This window comes from Phycodurus eques, chromosome 15 (genome assembly GCF_024500275.1).
Source record: "Phycodurus eques isolate BA_2022a chromosome 15, UOR_Pequ_1.1, whole genome shotgun sequence".
Taxonomy (NCBI): Eukaryota; Metazoa; Chordata; class Actinopteri; order Syngnathiformes; family Syngnathidae; genus Phycodurus; species Phycodurus eques.
In genome coordinates, this window is record NC_084539.1 from 5859048 (window position 1) to 5878122 (window position 19075).

Consider the following 19075-nt stretch of genomic DNA (forward strand, 5'->3'; position numbering starts at 1 on the left):
GGGCAGGAGGTGGGGTACACCATGAGCTGGTAGCCAGCCAATCGCAGGGCACATATAAACAAATAGCCATTCGCACTCACAATTTAGAGTCTTCAATGAACCTAGCATGCATGTTTTTGGGATGTGGCTAGAAACCGGAGTACCCAAAAAAAAAAACACGCAGGCACGGGTAGAACTTGCAAACTCCACACAGGCGAGGCCGGGATTTGCACCCTGGTCCATAGAACTGTGAGGCAGATGTGCTAAGATTAGTGTGTGCCAGATTAGTGCATCTTCCATAAAAAAGTCCCAAATTATAAAAATGAAACTGTTCAAAAGTCAGACTTCTATTATGTGTTCAAAAGTGTAAATATGAGTCTAACTTTTTATAAATCTCAGACTGAATAATAGATTGCACGACAAGGTGGCGATTTGATGTTATATTTGGGAAAATATGTCATGTTTGAGACTACAGGAGAATGGCATATGACCAGAGAGAGACAATCGCAAGCGTCGAATTTCAAAAGAAGAAGCGATATGAAAAGAATCTCAGTTTTTGTGGCTATATTTCAAATTTACGTAACTAAAAATTGTAATCATGTAAATTTCCAAAAGCAACTGTAATTTAATTTCACATTTTCTCCCAGTCATGTAATGGGTTACAATTACATGATTTTCTTTCATTCAATTAGAAGCAGGGGTAACAGTCTTTTTTTATTTTCAAACTATTTTTTTTCTTGGGTCACATTGAAGTTATGGTTTCCCTCAGAGGGCCATTATAACTGTAACCCACCCCCCCCTCCCCCCTCCCCCCGTGCTATAGAGCATATATTTTACCTGTTAAAGAGGAGACTGAAGGGGACTGATCCCCTAAAATAAACAACAAAAAGAGTGCATTTTGAAAAGCAAAAGCATCAAAAATGTTTACAAAACACACAATGTTCTAAAAACGACCACAGAATATTTATTTTGGACAGTAAATGGTCGGAGAAAGTAAAATTGTGAAACATTTTAGCAGACAAATGCGTCAGATTGTGAGATGCATGGGTAAAAGCAAAGCTTGCCATGAATCACCAGCTGAGGGAAAAGAGAGGAGAGGGTAGACAGACTGAGGAGGCAGGATGAGGTGATCACAGAGCCCAGAGAGCAGAGGAGATACACCAGGACATCATGTGGAAGGATTCAAGTTGGTGGCGGTAGCGTGGGCGTGTCTGAGCTCGTCCTTCGATGGCGGCTGTCGACTGAGAGACAGCAGACTGGATGAGTCACCCTGGCAGGACATGCTGATCACGCTCAACGCCTCTGAGTCATGTGCTCAAACATGATTGGGTTTCAAATAAAGATCTCAGACTGAAACTGATAAAGTTAGTCATATTCTATTCTTTCATCTATAGCCGCTTCATTCAAAAAAGAACATGTTTAAATGTATGTTGTTTTTTATTTTTCGTTTTATGCTCTTTTGTATTAGTTTGTGACAGTGACCTCTTGTAAAGCCCGCGACCCTTGTGGAGATAAGCCGTGTAGATAATGGATGGAGGGATGAACCTCTTTTAAAGCAAATTTCTTGTATGTTTTAATTTGTTATACATATTTTATGCTATTGTATTGTAATGTCTATGCAATTACCGGTAGTTAAGGAATGAGGCAGTTTACCATTCAAAAGAGCTGTTTAAATAACTGTTAAACTGAAATAAGTTATATTACTCAGTACACTACAAAATGCCGAAAAAGTACCGAACCATGGCGAAAAAACTGAGGTATGGACAGTGCCGTGGGTAGCTAGTCGGTAGGTAGGTAGGTAGATGACAATAATAATAATAATTATTTTTATTATTAGCGGCACGGTGGACGACTGGTTAAAGCGTTTGCCTCACAGTACTGAGGACCGGGGTTCAATCTCCGGTTTCCTCCTACATCCCAAAAAAATGCATGGTAGGTTAATTGAAGTCTCTAAATTGCCCCTAGGTGAGAATGTGAGTGCTAATGGTTGTTTGTTTATGTGTGCCCTGCGATTGGATGGCAACCAGTTCAGGCTGTACCCCGCCTCCTGCCCGACGATTTCTGCGATGCCCGCGACCCTTGTGAGGATAGGCGGCTCAGAAAATGGATCCCTTAGATTTAAACAGGTGGTGCAAACATTGGTTTACAGTTGTAAGGTCAGGGCGGCCTTGGCCCAATGGTTAAGATCATCGCCTGCCACCGTGGGGGACATGGGTTCTAAACCCCGACTGGACCATCCGCTAACATCCCCCAGACTCACGGCTGTGGTGTCCTTGAGCAAGACACTGATACCCCGAAATTCTCTCCGGGCGCTTCAGCTGCCCCCTGCTCCAGTGTGTTCCACTAACATGTGTATGTGTTCACTGTGATGGGTCAAATGCAGAGAGCACATTTCGTGTGCATACATGCATGTTCATGACAATAAAGGGGATTTTTCTTCTTTTTCTTCTCAGAGTTATATGAAGTTATTTATTATTTATATTTTATTATTTGCCGTCTTTATTACCGCATAAAAATTAATTACTTCATAGATGGCTAGGTCGATGAGGGTCAGTAGAATTGCCAATGCGATCATCTGACTTCACCCTAAATCGATTTCTTCTTCTGGGGTGTCATCAAAGATAAAGTAGAGTATATACACCGTGAAAAAACACGTCCTGTTGATGTGCGTGTTTAAGTGAGCTTGAGTGAAGAAACTACGAATGTGCAAGTGCTAAAGGCCAGAAATTTGAGCAAATAAGAGCTTGCACTTAATGGGAAGTTGTATGTTATTGTAATCGTGACTTACTAAACGTTATTACAGTGTATTTGATTTGATAGCAAAAACTGTACATCTACTTTTGTAAAACTTTCAAAACTGATAAAAATGTCATATGTTTGTCATCACTAGGCCTGTCACGATAATTACTAGATTGACTTATCGTTTGAAAAAATAAAATGGACACGATAGTTTTTTTGGGACTTGATAAGTTGTCGTTGTTGCAGTGCGGATCACTCAGTGAGCTGACAGAGTTGGGCTCATGGAACGCCGGCGGACCATCACACTCTTGCCAGTGTTGGCTCCGTCCAATACTCCACAGCCTTGCTTCACGTGCAGCGCGTAGATTCACACAACAGAGACACTTACGGGAACGTTAACTGTTTGTTGTCTAGCCCGCGAGCTAACGAGTTAAGGAGCTAAACAGCTCGATCCACCGCGGTGATGTCGTCACAGCTTTGCTCCGAGTTGTTTTGTGTGTTAGTCCCCAATTATGACACACTACACAATAGTGGACTGCAGCGAAAGTCAACGTATATTTGATTGACACGTGAAGGTCTTGTTTTCAGAGTCACAGTAGCCGGGTTTACATGGAGACTTTTTTGTCACTGAATTCCTACTGAAATCATTCCGACTGAAGATCTCTGGTCAACTGTTTACATGTGAGGGGATCTATTCCGATTGGGTATATACATGTCCACTACTCGGAACAGCCGTGTGACATGCACACTTCGTTGTGAACGTCACGTCATCTATCAAGATGGAGGTCCGTCGTCTATTCAGCACAATAGTAGGGAGTGTTTTTATAAGCTTATTTTAAAAGAAAACGCTTAAGCCGGCATATTTACACCGTGCATAAACGATGACGTTACCGCTCATTTACATCGAGACGAGGCATGCACAGACGGAGCGCTTCCCGGCTCTATTCCAAATGACGGCATACAGGCGAAAATTTGCTTCTGATCGGTTTGGCTAAAGGAATATTACACCCCTGTGAAACAAGAACAATAATAGTGATAATAACAATACTGATTTAAAACCAAAAAAATAAAATAATAATTAATATATAATATAATATTAATATTTTAGAGGCATTTAAAAAAAAAAAACAATATAATCATTTATGGTCATAGTTTTTAGTCTTGAAAAATTGTTATCGTGACAGGCCTAGTTATAACTGATACAGTTGGACTTTGACATTAAAATGGCTCCAAAGTTGTACAATGCGCACTTTGTCCAAAATTAAAGAGATGTGTTTAGATGTTTGAACCTTCATCATACGTGATATTATCACATCATCACGCAGATGCAACTTTGACAGGCTGGAACTGAATTCTAGCGTCAATTATACACTTTTCATTGAAGTTTTACATGTCTCTGATTGTAAGGGATACCTTGCCACCAGCAAATAAACCCAAGACAGTAAACTCAGCCAACGAAGAAATATGCCAGCCAGTAGCAGCCAAAGATGTATTTGTGTCACACAAAATACAGCCATCACTTAAAGAAGCTGTGGGTGGTTCCCTGAAGTCTTTTACATTTTGGAGTTAAGACTATATATTGTACAGCCCTGTTGTTGCATATTAGCTCACAGAACTGGAGAGGAAACGGAGACATTTAACTGTCTGATTCTACGAGTAACACTTGTTTTTTCTACCATGAAGTATTTTCCTATAATATTTAAAATACGCTTATTAACGCCTGGAGTTATGTTCTTTAAGCATTTATACAGTACAATAAAGCTTTGGAATGACTTCAATTGCCATAAATTACCTGTTGGTCCTCTGTGATATCAGAATGTACAATATGCACTTTGTCTTCTATTCGCTGCCGAAGTTTGCAGAGAGAAGCTGGGAAATCCCCTCTGTTTTTTTGGTACACTGAACCCTAGGAAAAAACATTGATTTTTAAAATTATAATACTTGAATTCAGTCAGTTTAACTAAGTATTGGTTTGCAGATTGCAGATGTTAACTCACACAATTATTTACTTTTGAACCAGCACAGGCATCCTATATACTGTAATTTATTATAGAAGTAGTGAACAATTCGTGGAAAGATACTTACTGAATCCCTTTGTTAAGTTATGAAATAATGGAACAACTAAAATGCAGCGAATCCCTTCCTCCAAATAAACTGTACATTATTAACTAATCTGTGAGGTTAAATAATTACATGGTTTACACCAAATCACAGTTGAGCTGAGTTTGTCTGCCTATAGGACCATCTTCAAGAAGGAAGTTAATTATTATACATATATAGTATAAGACTTACAGATGGCAATTAATTTCCCACTCACAGTATGAGTGATGGCATTCATAACATGAGCGGGTTGGATGGTCATGACAGATTGAGATAATGATGAAATCTACTTTATGGTATCACTGTATATGTTGTGGGATATGAACATGATGTAAACAGGAAATTACAGAATAGAGACTATGTTGATGTGCATCTTGACGAGGAAACCTTTGTTATGTAGTAATTTCTAGATTATAATACACAGTAGCTAAACTTTTTTTTGCTTCATGTCAGGAATTTGCATGCCTCAAGTCTGCTTCGGGAAACGTTGCCAAGACACAGTAGAAGGGAAAACAAATATTTCTCTGAGACAGGGCTGTGCTGTTACACTGAGAGCGAACACTGTTGCGGAATCCTTAGTCTTTCAAAACACAAGTTGCAACTGAAAATACCAGCGATATTTTTCAGCCTATCAGAAAAATAAACTGACTTATATACTCCTGCACTGACACTGCATTTTCCCATGAATCTGAGTAAAATGGTGTAACCACCGAGTCACGCAGTCATAGTCCTCACCACATAGTCACCCATAACGTTTTAACCCACAGGATTAATCGGCCATATCTAACCTGGCTCATAACAAATAATTGCACTCTTCAACACAAAAGCAATCGCAACATGTATCACTAAAATTAATTGTTGCCACAAATAGTCAATAGGATATCTGAAAAGTTTTATTTCAAAATACTCACTATAAGAAATGGAGCGTGCGAAGAATTCATGGTGACAGGATGACTTAAAACTAATTTCCTGACTGAGCTCAGACCACAAGGGGGCTTGTCTCTGCATGTGTGATAGTGGGTGGGCTGCTTGACTGTGTACATGGAGATGACCCTGACTACAACCTCCCCAGTCACCAGAATGGACAAGCAAAGTGAGCAAGAGACAGAACTGGGTGAAAGGGAATGTAACATTGAGTTTGTAAAATAAGAGTACACAATATGATTCTTTCTTCGCTGACAAAATTACACTGAAGCCATATTAGAGAATAATACTGAAGATTGTCAAAAATAAAAATAATAAATATTTTCTGTTTTTTTGTGGTGGGGGGGTGGGGACGGAGACGGGGGGTTGGGGTGGTGTAAAGCTCTCATGATATTGGTTTGACAATATTTATTCCATTATTAGGCCTGGAGAACTGAGTCAAATCGGACCAATTTATAGTCTTGCAAGTTTGGGAACAGCTAGATAGGAATAGTTACACAATATATATAAAAATATCTGTGATAAACACAGATATTTTTATGAGGACACAATTGTGGGACCTCTTTGGAAAGTTACATACCAGAAAAAGTACAGTACTATCTTCAGACAAAGTAAGACAGACATGAATAATTACAACAACAAAAAAAGCATCATGATGAATCTAGTAGGGCACTTCCCCACTATCCTCAATACAAAATCCAAAATAATCTAAAATCTACAAACTAACAAAATTTAAGACGATGGAAAACATATTGGGTATTGTTTGTCACCTCTTACAAGGACACAAATCGAGAATAAAGCATGCTTTGCTGGCAGGCATGACGTTTTACATTCCCTTTCAACAAAATTTATCAATGAAACTATGAACTCATAGTCATAAATCACAGGCAAATTGTGTGAGATTAAGTAAACAATGACTCAATTGCAAAATATTGTGGATCACAGGTTTCCTGTCTGCACCCCCCCACCCCAGTAATTGGGCTCCCCACCCCAGGGTGTGCCTCCGCGCAGCCGGATGACTGCAGCAGGACACCAAGTCTGTCACACCTTAATAGGCAGGTATCTATGATGCAGGGTGGAGCATTGCTGCACTATTATTTATAGTGTATTTTATACCATATTACTCCATATACAATACTAATATATATATATATATATATATATATATATATATATATATATATATATATATATATATATATATATATATATATATATACATACAAATAATTGTATATACAGTTACATACAAACACATGTAAAAACTAGACTTTACACCGATTTTATCGGGCTGATCGGTATCGCCCGATATTTATCATTTTATGCTGATCGGCTGATCGGCTTTAATGTCATAATTCGCCGATCCAATCAGCTCCGCAAAAGACATTTATGCCACGTCGCCATCGTGCACAGTATATTTGAATCCAAAAGCTAGTTTATTTTTAGCGTTGTCGCACGTCTTTTGACGTGGTATTGGAAATATCTGACGGCCAATAAAGTTATTTAAAAAAAAAAAAAAACATGTCGGCAGTGTGGAACAGACAACACGTCTGAGACATACAACACGTAATGCCCGGATCAGACTACATGACAAATTTGCTCTTTTAGACTACTGTCAGACTACTGCAATAAAATCTTGTATTCCGATACCACTGCATCCCGTTTTTTACGATCATTGGGCTTTATCTTGTCAACTCAAATGCGACCGGATACACTCGTTACCGTGGTGACGACAACAAGAGTGGAGTGTGCCGACTTTGTATTATAAGGACAAAATGGGGGAAAACGTGTGTTGGTGGTCACCGTTGCTCAGGACAGGAAAGGACCTTCGTTTAAGGTTTGCTTGAGGTATGTTCCCGTACTTTGAATACGATACGGCTCGCAAGCAGGCAACAAAACGTTGTAGCCTAGCAAGCTAGTGGTACCACGAACCGTTGGACGTAAACATGCCACCGTTCTGTCGAATCATGCGCTAACATTTCGGTGTGGGTGAAGTAATTTAATTAAAAATAAAGTAATTTGATTACAGTTAGTTAGCACCCATTTTTTCTGTCATGTTGATTAGAATACACGATCTGACTAGAGCAGTGATTTCCAACCTTTATGGAGCCAAGGAAGCCACACTGGCATAAATAGATGAACATAGAGATAGATACTTTATTTATTGTAAATATCATTTTTTGAGTAATTAAGTACACAAGTATATACAGTAAATCAACAGATCATTTAAATAGAGACATTCCTCCGTCTTGTGATCGGTTATTGTTTTTTTCAACTCGCTGATCGGTGATCGGCCCCAAAAATCCTGATCGTGTAAAGCCTAGTAAAAACAAAAATCAATAATAATCCCTGAAAACACTGTAGTCATACCACAGCCTCAGCCTTGTATTGTGACATTTTCGTTTGAACCCTAATTTGAATTTATTAATATCTGGATATTGCATAAGCTTTGCGGCAAGGTGGACGACTGGTTAGAGTGTCTGCCTCACAGTTCTGATGACTGGTGTTCAATTCCTGGCCCCGCCTGTGTGGAGTTTGTTAATTAGCATATTGTTAATTAGCATATTGATAATCTATAGTTAATATAATGTTAAAATGAATATTGACAATATATACCTTCATATCATTGGATGTAAGCGGCATATATGTTAACGCCCTTCTCTAAATAGTTGCCCGGTGCTTTGGAGGAAGACTTACAGAAACGATGTACAGTACATCTGTGACGGTTAGTCTGGGCAAGTCCTGTAAACACGGCGTGTAGAGTAATGCAATTCACCAGAAATGTCCGAGCCCTATTTCAGTACCGCTAGAGTTTACATGCAAAGACACAATTAGCATAGGTAACGCCCTCATTCCGTTTTCTCCGGGCACTCCGGTTTCCTCCCATATCCCAAAAACATGCATGAATTGGAGACTCTAAATTGCCCGTAGGCATGACTGTGAGTGCGAATGGTTGTTTGTTCCTGTTTGCCCTGCGATTGGCTGGCAACCAGTTCAGGGTGTACCCCGCCTCCTGCCCGATGACAGCTGGGATAGGCTCCAGCACGCCCGCGACCCTAGTGAGGAGAAGCGGCTCAGAAAATGGATGGATATATATTTGTGCATTTGAAAAACACGTGCAAATTATTTTTGGATTTGCAAAACACAGGTGTGAATCGTGGATATATTAGTGGTTTTGAAAACAGGTGTGAATCGCGGATATATTTGTGGATTTGAAAAACACGTGCAAATAATTATATATCATATACCATATACATATACATATCTCTCCCCATTGGCCATCGCTTGGTTAATTGTGCTTCACAATTACAGTAACAGGGGAAGGGTGTAATGTTGGCTGCCGTGACTGTGACGGTCGTGAGGCGGAGGTTCTGAACTGGGAAAGAAAAAAAAAAGAAAAAATCAAAAGGAACCAGCTGGAGTGATTTGTCGCCCTGTCCGTGGCTGCTTACAGCACACCATCGCCGGACATGAGCTTGCCAAATGACCCTCTGCTGAGGACAGAGGGGGGAGAAGCATAATATGGTGCAAATAAAGCGAATGCACATTCTGTGTGTATAAATAATGCAAACTCTTGTGAGGTACGCAACTTTGAACGAAGCTTCAACAGACGCGACATTGCTATGAATGCTTAAATGCCTAAAGCTTCTACTCCAGCAGATGCCGTGATATGGACCAATCACTATCACTTCCATATTTCAATTATAAAAGATGATCTTTCCAATCAGAGCAAAACTATTTACGTTGCATAATAAGGAGAAATCTGACCGTCTCAAATGCCAGGCAGAAAAGACCAACTAGAATAGCTTGAAAAAAGGACATTTAGGCATTTCCACCCAAAATTATGCAAACCCGATAAAAGGACATCAAAGACTATCAAAATTAAATTAAAGATAGTAATGGAAGCACACCTTTAACACATCGTAAAACAGTAAAAAGGTGTAGACGGTATTAGTCTACTACGGATTGTTCTGTGAAAACACAATGAACTACAACACTTTCTTAACACAATTCAAAAACAGAAATGTCCATTATTTACACTTTCTTTCCTTTCTGTTCCTCATTCAACTTTGTGAAACGAGGCTGTGTAAGGTACTTCTCAGTAGTCAGTGCACACAGTCAAGTTGCTCACAGTTGCCCAACAACAGTTTGGATGGTGTGCATGGGAACCTCCATTCAGCAACATATCGTGTAGTGTAGACAGCACATTCTTACCACCAACAAAGGAAAACTATGACATATTTACAGGTAATCTATTTAGAATGCTTCCCTGCTCAACATGCCATTAGAAAGCTTTTTTTATATATACAATGCCATACTTCTTCATGTACAACTGGTTGGTTTGTATAGTATTAAAAGATGCCAAATATTAACTATTTTAGTGGAGACTGACATGACTATTGAAAGCCTTGATTTAAGTATACCGTATTTTCACGACCATAAGGCGCATTTAAAAGTCTGAAATTTTCTCCAAAATGGACGGGGCGCGTTATAATGCGGCGCGCCTTATGTGTGCACCGAGTTCCAAAGTCTGTAAATGTTGTTGTGTGACTTTGATGAGCGTTCCGCTTGACTGACTGGGAGCATTTCCTGCCGACACGCTGCTTATGTTGAGGAAAGGCGGACGTGAATGAGGACAGCATGCGGACGTTAAAGGGGGACGGGTGCGTGTGAAAGAGGACGTGAAAGGCACGGCCCCAATAGGTATATGCTGGCTAAAAATGGCACCTATGAAGAGACACGCTTATGAAGCACAGTTTAAACTGCAAGCTATTAGTTACGCGGAGGAACATGGGAATCGAGCAGCCGCGAGAGAATTCAAGATCAACGAATCCATGGTTCGCAAGTGGAGGCCTGGGCTAAGGTATCTTCTTTGACTGTTGTCCGACCTTTCGCGAAAGCCGGCATCATTGCTTAACTGCCCCCCGGCAACGAGACTGACTCCGACAATGACGACAGGGAACCCGGCATGCTTGATGGCAAAATTGCCCAGCTGTTCATTTCGGATACAGAAGAGGAGGACTTTGATGGATTTGTGGATGAGGATCGATAAAAAATAACGTGAGTATATTGTAAAATACTTCAATAAAGTACAACCGAGCTCACTGTTTACATTGTTAAATACTTCAATAGAGTACAACCGAACTCAGTTTTGCTCCCGCTGCCTTTTTAAAAGCATACGCTAGCATGCATGCTAGCGTATGTTTTAGCGTGCATACATGCTAGCGTATGTTTTACCATGCCTGCGCCCAATAATACGGTGCCCCTTATGTATGTGTTAAATACAGAAATAGACCCCGTAACTGAGACTGCGCCTTTTAATACCTTATGGTCGCGAAAATACGGTAATTTAACCAGTTCATACAAGCAAGCAGAGTATTTGAAAGAGAAACACTCCAGAAGAGGCACCAATACATCAACCTGTTTTTACAGCATCTTGCAATTTGTGGACCAACAAGAATAGAACACAGGCACACATCTCCACCAATTCCAAAACAATTTGTACCAAATGTTATACAAAAGCTATCATTAAAAATGTATGCATAAGTCACTGAAAGTATAATCCTATCTGAAGTCATATTGGATCCAAGTAAGAATGAAATGGGTTGCTCCCTTCATAACATTACTGGAAATTGGTCAAGTAGTTGTTTTTCAAACAACAACAAAAACCTACCCTACTTGGCGGAAGTCATAACTAAAAAAAAAAAAATCACACACACACAAAATGAAATATTTGTTTCTTGGTTTTTGGTGATGTAACTTTGTCCCTTTATGCTTCCGAATTCTTATTGAACTAATTAATGCCTGTATTAATTAGATTGGCATAGCACACCATCACCCAAATGCATCCCAACACACCCATGTTGAGGGCTGAGTTTCAAACGTCCCTTATGACTCCTCCTGAGTGTGATTGATGTACTGTATTTGTTCGAACCTTTTGTGTACTATAAAACTGTTTTATGTTGCCAACAGATTGGACCTGGACTTCCTATGGAAAAATATGTTGGTTAGCTTTAATATTGAAACATTTACATAAAAACAAAGCAGCACTATGTAGTGTTAATAGAGGTCTGGTCATTTTAAGTGACATATCATGTATTGTACTCACCATCTTACACTGATTTTCATAATCAGCTAAAACTAGGAGGAGCTTAAATTAAAAGAAAATGATTCCACTTCGTAATCATGCTTGATTAGCATTGTTACTAGTGTATACAGAGAGAGTGTGTTCAACTGCAAATAGACACGCATAAAAGGTACGCTGTGCATTTTAAACTCTTTCACCTTTTCATCTTCTACATCACTTCAAAAAGTAGAACATCGGCAAACAACAACAACAACATCTACTCTCCAAGCACTGCAGCTCCCACCAAGCCTGCACCCACTCGGCCCTCTGACGAGGCTTAATGAGTAATAAGCACTGGGTGACCACAGTTTTGGAGTCAAGCCAACACTCCCAGATGCCAAAGTGAAGCCTGAAGGTACTGCATAATGCAAAACAACACTCATTAAAACTTGAAGGGGAAAAAACAAGGCGCTATGAAATGCAGAAATCCACCAAGATGCATTTCAGGAGAAGCTTAGTAGCAATTTCTCCACAACGGAGATGAATAATTAGAACTCTCAAGCTTCCATTAGGGGAAAAAATTACAACATGTAAAAATAGGTTTCGTGACCTATACTGTATGGCTTGAACATAGTGTTGAGGGGGATGGAGAGCGGTTGGAAAGATAGAAGAGATGCAATAAAAGTCAAGGAAGGGAGATTTGCAGGTTTGAGGTCAGCAGGTTGACATTTTTTGAATTTAAAATTTTGTAAAGATGAATTTAAGGCAATTACGCAAAGGCAAACACTATCCATCCATCCATTTTCTATACCGCGTATTGTGTTGGTGGCCGAGGGCCCCACCGTCCGCGAAAGCAAACTGGTTATCGGGCTGGAAAGGATCCCTTCTGTTTTCATTCATTTTCATAGGAAAAAAACAGTCAAAAACCAGTCATAAACAACTAATTGTGGTGATGTTCGATAGAAATCAAGCATCCTCATATCACGTCAAATATAAACATCAATGTTAATAACTGATGCAAAAATAACGCTTGAAAATGTGGCAGTTTGATGCAAATTATTTGTTAGAGTGCTAAGTGAATGAATCATCCGCCAAGCATCAGTCTCTTTCCATAAATCTCTGTGTGGATAGATCATACTTATTTAAACCTGCTGGGGCTGTCAATGTAATAATAGGGTCTAAGCATTAATGAGTGATAGACTACATTTACAAGTCAAGAGCAGGAGAACGTCTGCAATGGCAAACTATGCTCTTATCTGACCCACCTCACAGAGTGGCAATGCTCAATCAAGCAAAATGATGAGAGGCAGAGGAAGTGAGTATGACAACATCCCAGCTTGTTTTAACATTTGTAAAACATCACTTCACCGATTACAATAGTGAGCCCTGTTTTAACGGTTAACACGCACACACATACACACACACACATGAACATCAAATATTGCAAATATTTGTTGGAACAGTATGTGATGTTAGCAATCCAAACTATTTAGCGTGTGCTCGCATTCTGCTAACGCCCTCATTCCTAACATACCGAGTACATCCATCCAACTTCCGACATTCCCATGATTCACCCTTGACTGGCAGATTGGGCTATTCTGTGATCTTATTAGTTCTGTGGTGCAAACTTCAACAGATCAACATGAAATAATAAATGCATATGACCTGGGAAACAGTTAAGCTACAGCCAGGCTCCATGGTAACAATTAAAATTAGAAAGGGTAAATTGGAGTAATTGAAACTATGCACATTGCTAAAAGAATATAGAGAATTTTTTTAAAGGGATTGATATAAACACCAAGCATTAGTTTTCACGCATACTGTAGATTAGGGGTTTTCAAATCGTGGGGTACAAACTTTACTCTGAGAAAACAGAAAACAATTGAGCCCTTCCCCCAACATATTGTGGTTATAAAAAGTCTACATACCCCTGTTCTGATTCCAGGTTTTCATGATACAGTATCATGAGACCAAGATACAGTAAATCATTTCAATTTTTTTCCACCATTAATGTGACCTGTAACCCGTAAAACTCAATTAAATTTAAAAAATAAATACAAAGGAGAAATCAAAACAAAGGAGATAATGTGGTTGCAAAAATTTGCATATTCTCCGATAACTGTGATGTGGCTGTCTTCAGAAGTAATCCTTAACCAACATTCTAAATCATCTTAAATGGGTGTTAGCACACACCTTCAACCATTTAAAATATGGCTGAAGAACTCCCAAAACAGGTCAGGTGTTCTTGTAAGCTTTTCCTGACATTTTTGTAGTCACATCGTACAGCACAAGGCATGGCACCCAAAAAGCTTCCACAGCACCACAGGGATCTCATTGTTCATTAAATAAAAGGTTATGTTTAAATTGGATATGTTGCTTTTGTATAATCCTCCTAACTGAGAAATTGTGAAGAAAGAGTGATAATGAATGAGAAAATATACTGTGGTTTGATTATGAGGAATATAATTCAGATAAGAAATACAGTTGAGAAAGTAGCTCATAGATACTTTGATTATAGATTCATAAGAATAAAAAAAACTGATGTGTCATATTATCATTTGTGAATAATAAGCAACAGAGTGACACTTGTACTTGGTGACTAGATTGAGGCGAGAACATTCTTCCGCTCTACATGAATTCCATAGCATTAATGATTGATGGGCAGCAAATGCCATCTCAGGGAGTTCCTCATACCAGAAGACTTGACATTTGAAGTACAATAGAAACCGACGCTGCACATATTGGGCAGCTTTTTCACTAAATGACCAGTTCGTCCAAGCTGATACCACATAGGAGGATAAGAAAGACCAACGCAAGTCCTGCCCAACTACCGACCATCCAATGACCATTGAGGAACTGCACAATTTATACTGTAGCAAATACAAACGCACAACAATTACTGTACTCTATGTTGCAAACATCCAATTAGATGATGCGGACGACATGTTCCAGTTTTATAATATGCACCGAAAATGTTAGTTAATCTGTTAAGATCTTTTTTATTTTGACATATTTACACACCAACTGAAATTGAATTGTTGATTTCTTTTTTTTTTTTTTTTAGATTGTAGCAGAATTTTGTGCCCTCGTGTCGTCCCCATGTGACTGAATGTTGTGAAATTACTATTACAAACATAATATAACAAGTAGAGAAGAATGACAAAAATAACAACAACACCCTTAAATCATCCTAATCAGTGACAGATTGACAACACCCTGAATGCAAGATCCAGCAAGAGGCAACGTTTGCAGGCCACAAGAAAACTGTTGATTCACAGTTACAGTAGTAACAAGAAATTGGTCACATGGGTCGACATGCAAGACAAGCAAAAGAATGTTGCTTTCAGGTAAGAACAAACTCCTCATATTTCCTATTTTGGATAATTGTTGTTCTGCTTTGCACACTAATTGGACAAGGTAACCATAATGATATTTCTCAGTGTAATGCAGTGCAGTTTGACATCACAAAAGCTGCAGCTACAGAAATAAACATATATAGTTACATATATCTTACCATACCTATTTGTACAATATCTTTGTAGATGAAGAATCTTTTATAAAGATCTTGTGCAAGTGTATGTAATAGAGTCGCCTGTAACTATATACACACCACATGTAGTGTTGTTAACGGATGAAATATTGCATCCTTACCTGCAACATGCGGATCAGAACCTTTATGCATTGATTGCCAAGTGTCTCATGTTCCACAACAACATGGATACAGATAAACTGTGATCCAATACGGGGAGAAGCTATTGACAAATTCAGACCGTGTGGTTTCGGACCCCTTTTTGGGCAAAAATGTGGTGTGTGTGTGAGATAGAGATAGTGATAGAGAGAGAGAGAGAGAGAGAGAGAGAGAGAGAGAGAGAGAGAGAGAGAGAGAGAGAGAGAGAGAGAGAGGGACAGACAGACAGACAGACACAGACAGATAGACAGAGCGAACAGGAAGGAGTGACAGTGTGGGAGCGGAACCAGTGTAAGAACGGAAAGAACAACAAATAACTACTTAGAATTGAGACTTATCCAGTACTGTTTTTACTTTTCTGTACTGAATAACAGCAAATGTATATGTAACTCTTGCTAATAATGCTTATTTGAATAGTACTGTGGCTGGAATAAAAATACAGTGGGTGTGTGAGGGCCAAGAGTTGTGCTTTCCTGTTGGTCTGGTTTGTTAACTGTCTGTACTGAAGTCAAAGGAAAGAATGCGGGCCCATTAAACACAATGGAGAGACAGTGAGAAATACTGTGAGAGAATGAGAGAGAGAGAGCGAGAGAGAGAGCGAGGGAGGAGAGAGAGCGAGAGAGGGAGTGTGTGTGTTTGTGTGTGTGTTTATACGTGTGAGAGATGTGAAGAAGGACCAATCCCGACATCAGCAGATATTTGAGTTTTCCGATAACACTTTTCGATATTTAGTTTTAAGTTGTTTTTTCCCCCCTCAAGTCTCATAAAGTTAGGGCCTTTTATATTATTGTCATTCAAGCAGAACCTGGGTAAAAAAAAATAACAACAAAAAGGGATATGGGTATGCATCCATCCATCCATCCATCCATTTTGCGGTTGAAGTGTGTTACAAGTGAATCGCATCATCATGTAATGTGTTGTAATGTTGCGGTTCCCTTATTCAGCTACGAGTGCAAAAACCCATTTAAAACGCCTCTATGTAATGTGACGTGCAATCACTTTCACACCAAAGCAAACAGCTTCACATCGTAAAGCACAGTGTTAAACAAATAGATCTTTGACAGAGTCACTCAAAAGTGAGCATTATTAACTTTGTAAAGATGACATACAATGTTTGTTACAGCTCTTGTGTTGGCTCTCAATGGATCAACATTTCCCAACATTTTTGACACCCTGCACTTGTAGAAAACTATTTACGACAACTCCTCATATTTCAACATTGACGGAATCGTTTTCATACTACCTGAGATCATGCAGCGAAACGCAACAGCTGAGTTGACTTCCAGCATTCTTCGACTTGGGAAGACACTTTCACTTGCATGACTGATTGCTGTGTCTGCCACTCCAAGAGGACACTGTGACAATGTTTCACCTGCAGAATGCAGCATGGCAGCTTAGGAGCCTTGACGCCATGCAGCACGTCAGCTGTTTTATGGTCGTAATTAGTGCATTACGATTGTTTTACAGCCTTTTGCAAATGCAATCTGTGGACACAATAAACCTGTGTGCACAAATCTTTTTTCTGTAGCGTGTCCTGACAGAACCCTGTCATGGCATACGTGTCAAAGTCGGAAAAAAAAAGAAGTGAAATTTAAAATGTCAAAGTTGGCTGGGTTCTGGAGCCAGGATATGACTTGTCTGAACAACTAACTGAATTCACAATTATTATTTTATCTTACATAAGTGGTTGGACTGCCATTAACAGCCAAACTCTCCGGCATAAGAATGCCAGAAAAGCAATTTTGTACGTATAGTAGATATACAACGATACTATATGCCCTGGAGCCAGACATTGAGAATAAGCAATATACAGTATTTGATCATATGCCCTTTCGTCACATTCTCTTCAACTCGTTTGTCTACAAATAAAGATGAGGTCTGCTTCACAAAGCTTGCACTCCACCCCAGTGTATGGTGGTTGTCATAAGCTCACTACATGGATGTGAGCTGAAGTTGTAGGTGACAGTAGCGACCCTCCACCCAGCTGAGATAAAGATTCTTTTTGTGCGGCTTTCTTATCGGCACGCAGTGCATAGTACAGTCAGACTCGCCCTTTGAATCAACATGGAGTTTAGCTTTAAGAAAACAATAACATACTGTACATTTAAGCCATAGAACAAATGGAGCTGATTCTTGAATTGTTCCACCTATGACAGAATGGCTTCAGTATAATCTTCAACATTTTAAATGAAGTAACAAGGTTGAGTATTAAGTAGAGGAATTGGTTGTTTATCTGCCCCTCCCTATCTGATCACCAGAGTTTCCCAATGACGCTCCAATCGTGACCCTCCCTTAGTTACAGCACTATTTTACTATGATTGACGTTTTTTGTTGTTCTGCTGTTCTAGCTAGACTTTGGGTCAGATATTAGCTTGTTTGCGGAAATTTGCTCCCAGTCATGTTGGGGAGAGCTATCTGCGTAAACAGTCCTTCACAACGATAGACTGCCGCCACCCATTTCCCAAAGTATAGATCATAGCTTAGATCATCGTGATGACACACATCCATATCATAAAAACTGCAAAGTGCCCTGTGAGAGGTGCTATATAAATCAAAGTTATTATCAGTAGTAGGAGTATGATTGTTGTTATTATTAGTGGTGGTGGTACTATAGTAATAATAATAATGTGAGTGTTATTATTATTATTATCCATCCATCCATTTTCTGTACCGCTTCTCTTCACGGGGGTCACGGGCGTGCTGGAGCCCATCCCAGCTATCTTCGGGCGAGAGGCGGGGTACACCCTGAACCGGTCACCCGCCAATCGCAGGGCACATCGAAACAAACAACCATTCGCACTCACATTCACACCTACGGGCAATTTAGAGTCTCCAATCAACCTACCTCACATATTTTTGGGATGTGGGAGGAAACCGAAGTGCCCGGAGAAAACCCACGCAGACACGGGGAGAACATGCAAACTCCACACAGTCGGGGCCGGGATTTGAACCCCAGTCCTCAGAACTGTGAGGCAGATGTACTAACCAGTCTCCACCGTGCCGCCTTATTATTATTATTATTATTATTATTATTATTATTGTGTGTGGAACCACAGTGCAACCCCTGGGAACTACATTAGAGTGAACGAACAGTTAGGTGTATGTTGTTCTACACCACTTAGAACTTAACAGAGTTGACAGTGTCACCCAAAAAAACAACAAAGATAACCTCACATGCTTTACACCGTCTTGTTTCTAAAAGATTTAGATGACATTTGTGTATCGTCTGTACTTCTACTCAGCCATGACGACTGTCAGAGTTGTTGAACGTTGTTTTTGTTTTTTGTTTTCTTTTTGCATGTCACGCTCAAAAAGTTTGTCTGCTCAGCAGCCATCCAGAACACGTATTAAAAGGTTATTAGTCACCACCGAGTCACGGCAGCAGAAGTCACATAAGGCCGCCAAAACAAACTTCGGTCGTTGCAGCTGCCAGGTGAAAAACTCTAGAAATGTCAAGTTTAATCACTTCTTACCTGTTGGTGAGCTCTCTGCGGTGCTCTTGCGCACACTGACAGGCTGCACTAGCTCACCCGTCAGGAGTTTGCCTGGTGGGTGGCTCCAAGGCTACACCTGCCGCA

General features: G+C 39.7%; 1 protein-coding gene across 6 annotated transcripts in view; it reads right to left on the bottom strand.

Annotated features, from left to right (window-relative positions):
• Positions 1-19075, bottom strand: part of LOC133413991 (cingulin-like protein 1) — a 55497-nt gene extending 36422 nt beyond the window's left edge. For 4 of the 6 annotated variants that reach the window (XM_061698974.1, XM_061698971.1, XM_061698972.1 and 1 more), the window contains exons 1-2: positions 5730-5823; positions 4511-4624 (exon numbers count right to left, since the gene is read on the bottom strand). In XM_061698974.1, the coding sequence (XP_061554958.1) occupies positions 4511-4624; positions 5730-5759 (144 nt within the window). In that variant the 5' untranslated portion in view covers positions 5760-5823. Of the gene's footprint in view, positions 1-4510; positions 4625-5729; positions 5824-18970 lie in introns of those variants that run through there. The other 2 variants (XM_061698978.1, XM_061698973.1) reach the window with 2 other exon arrangements.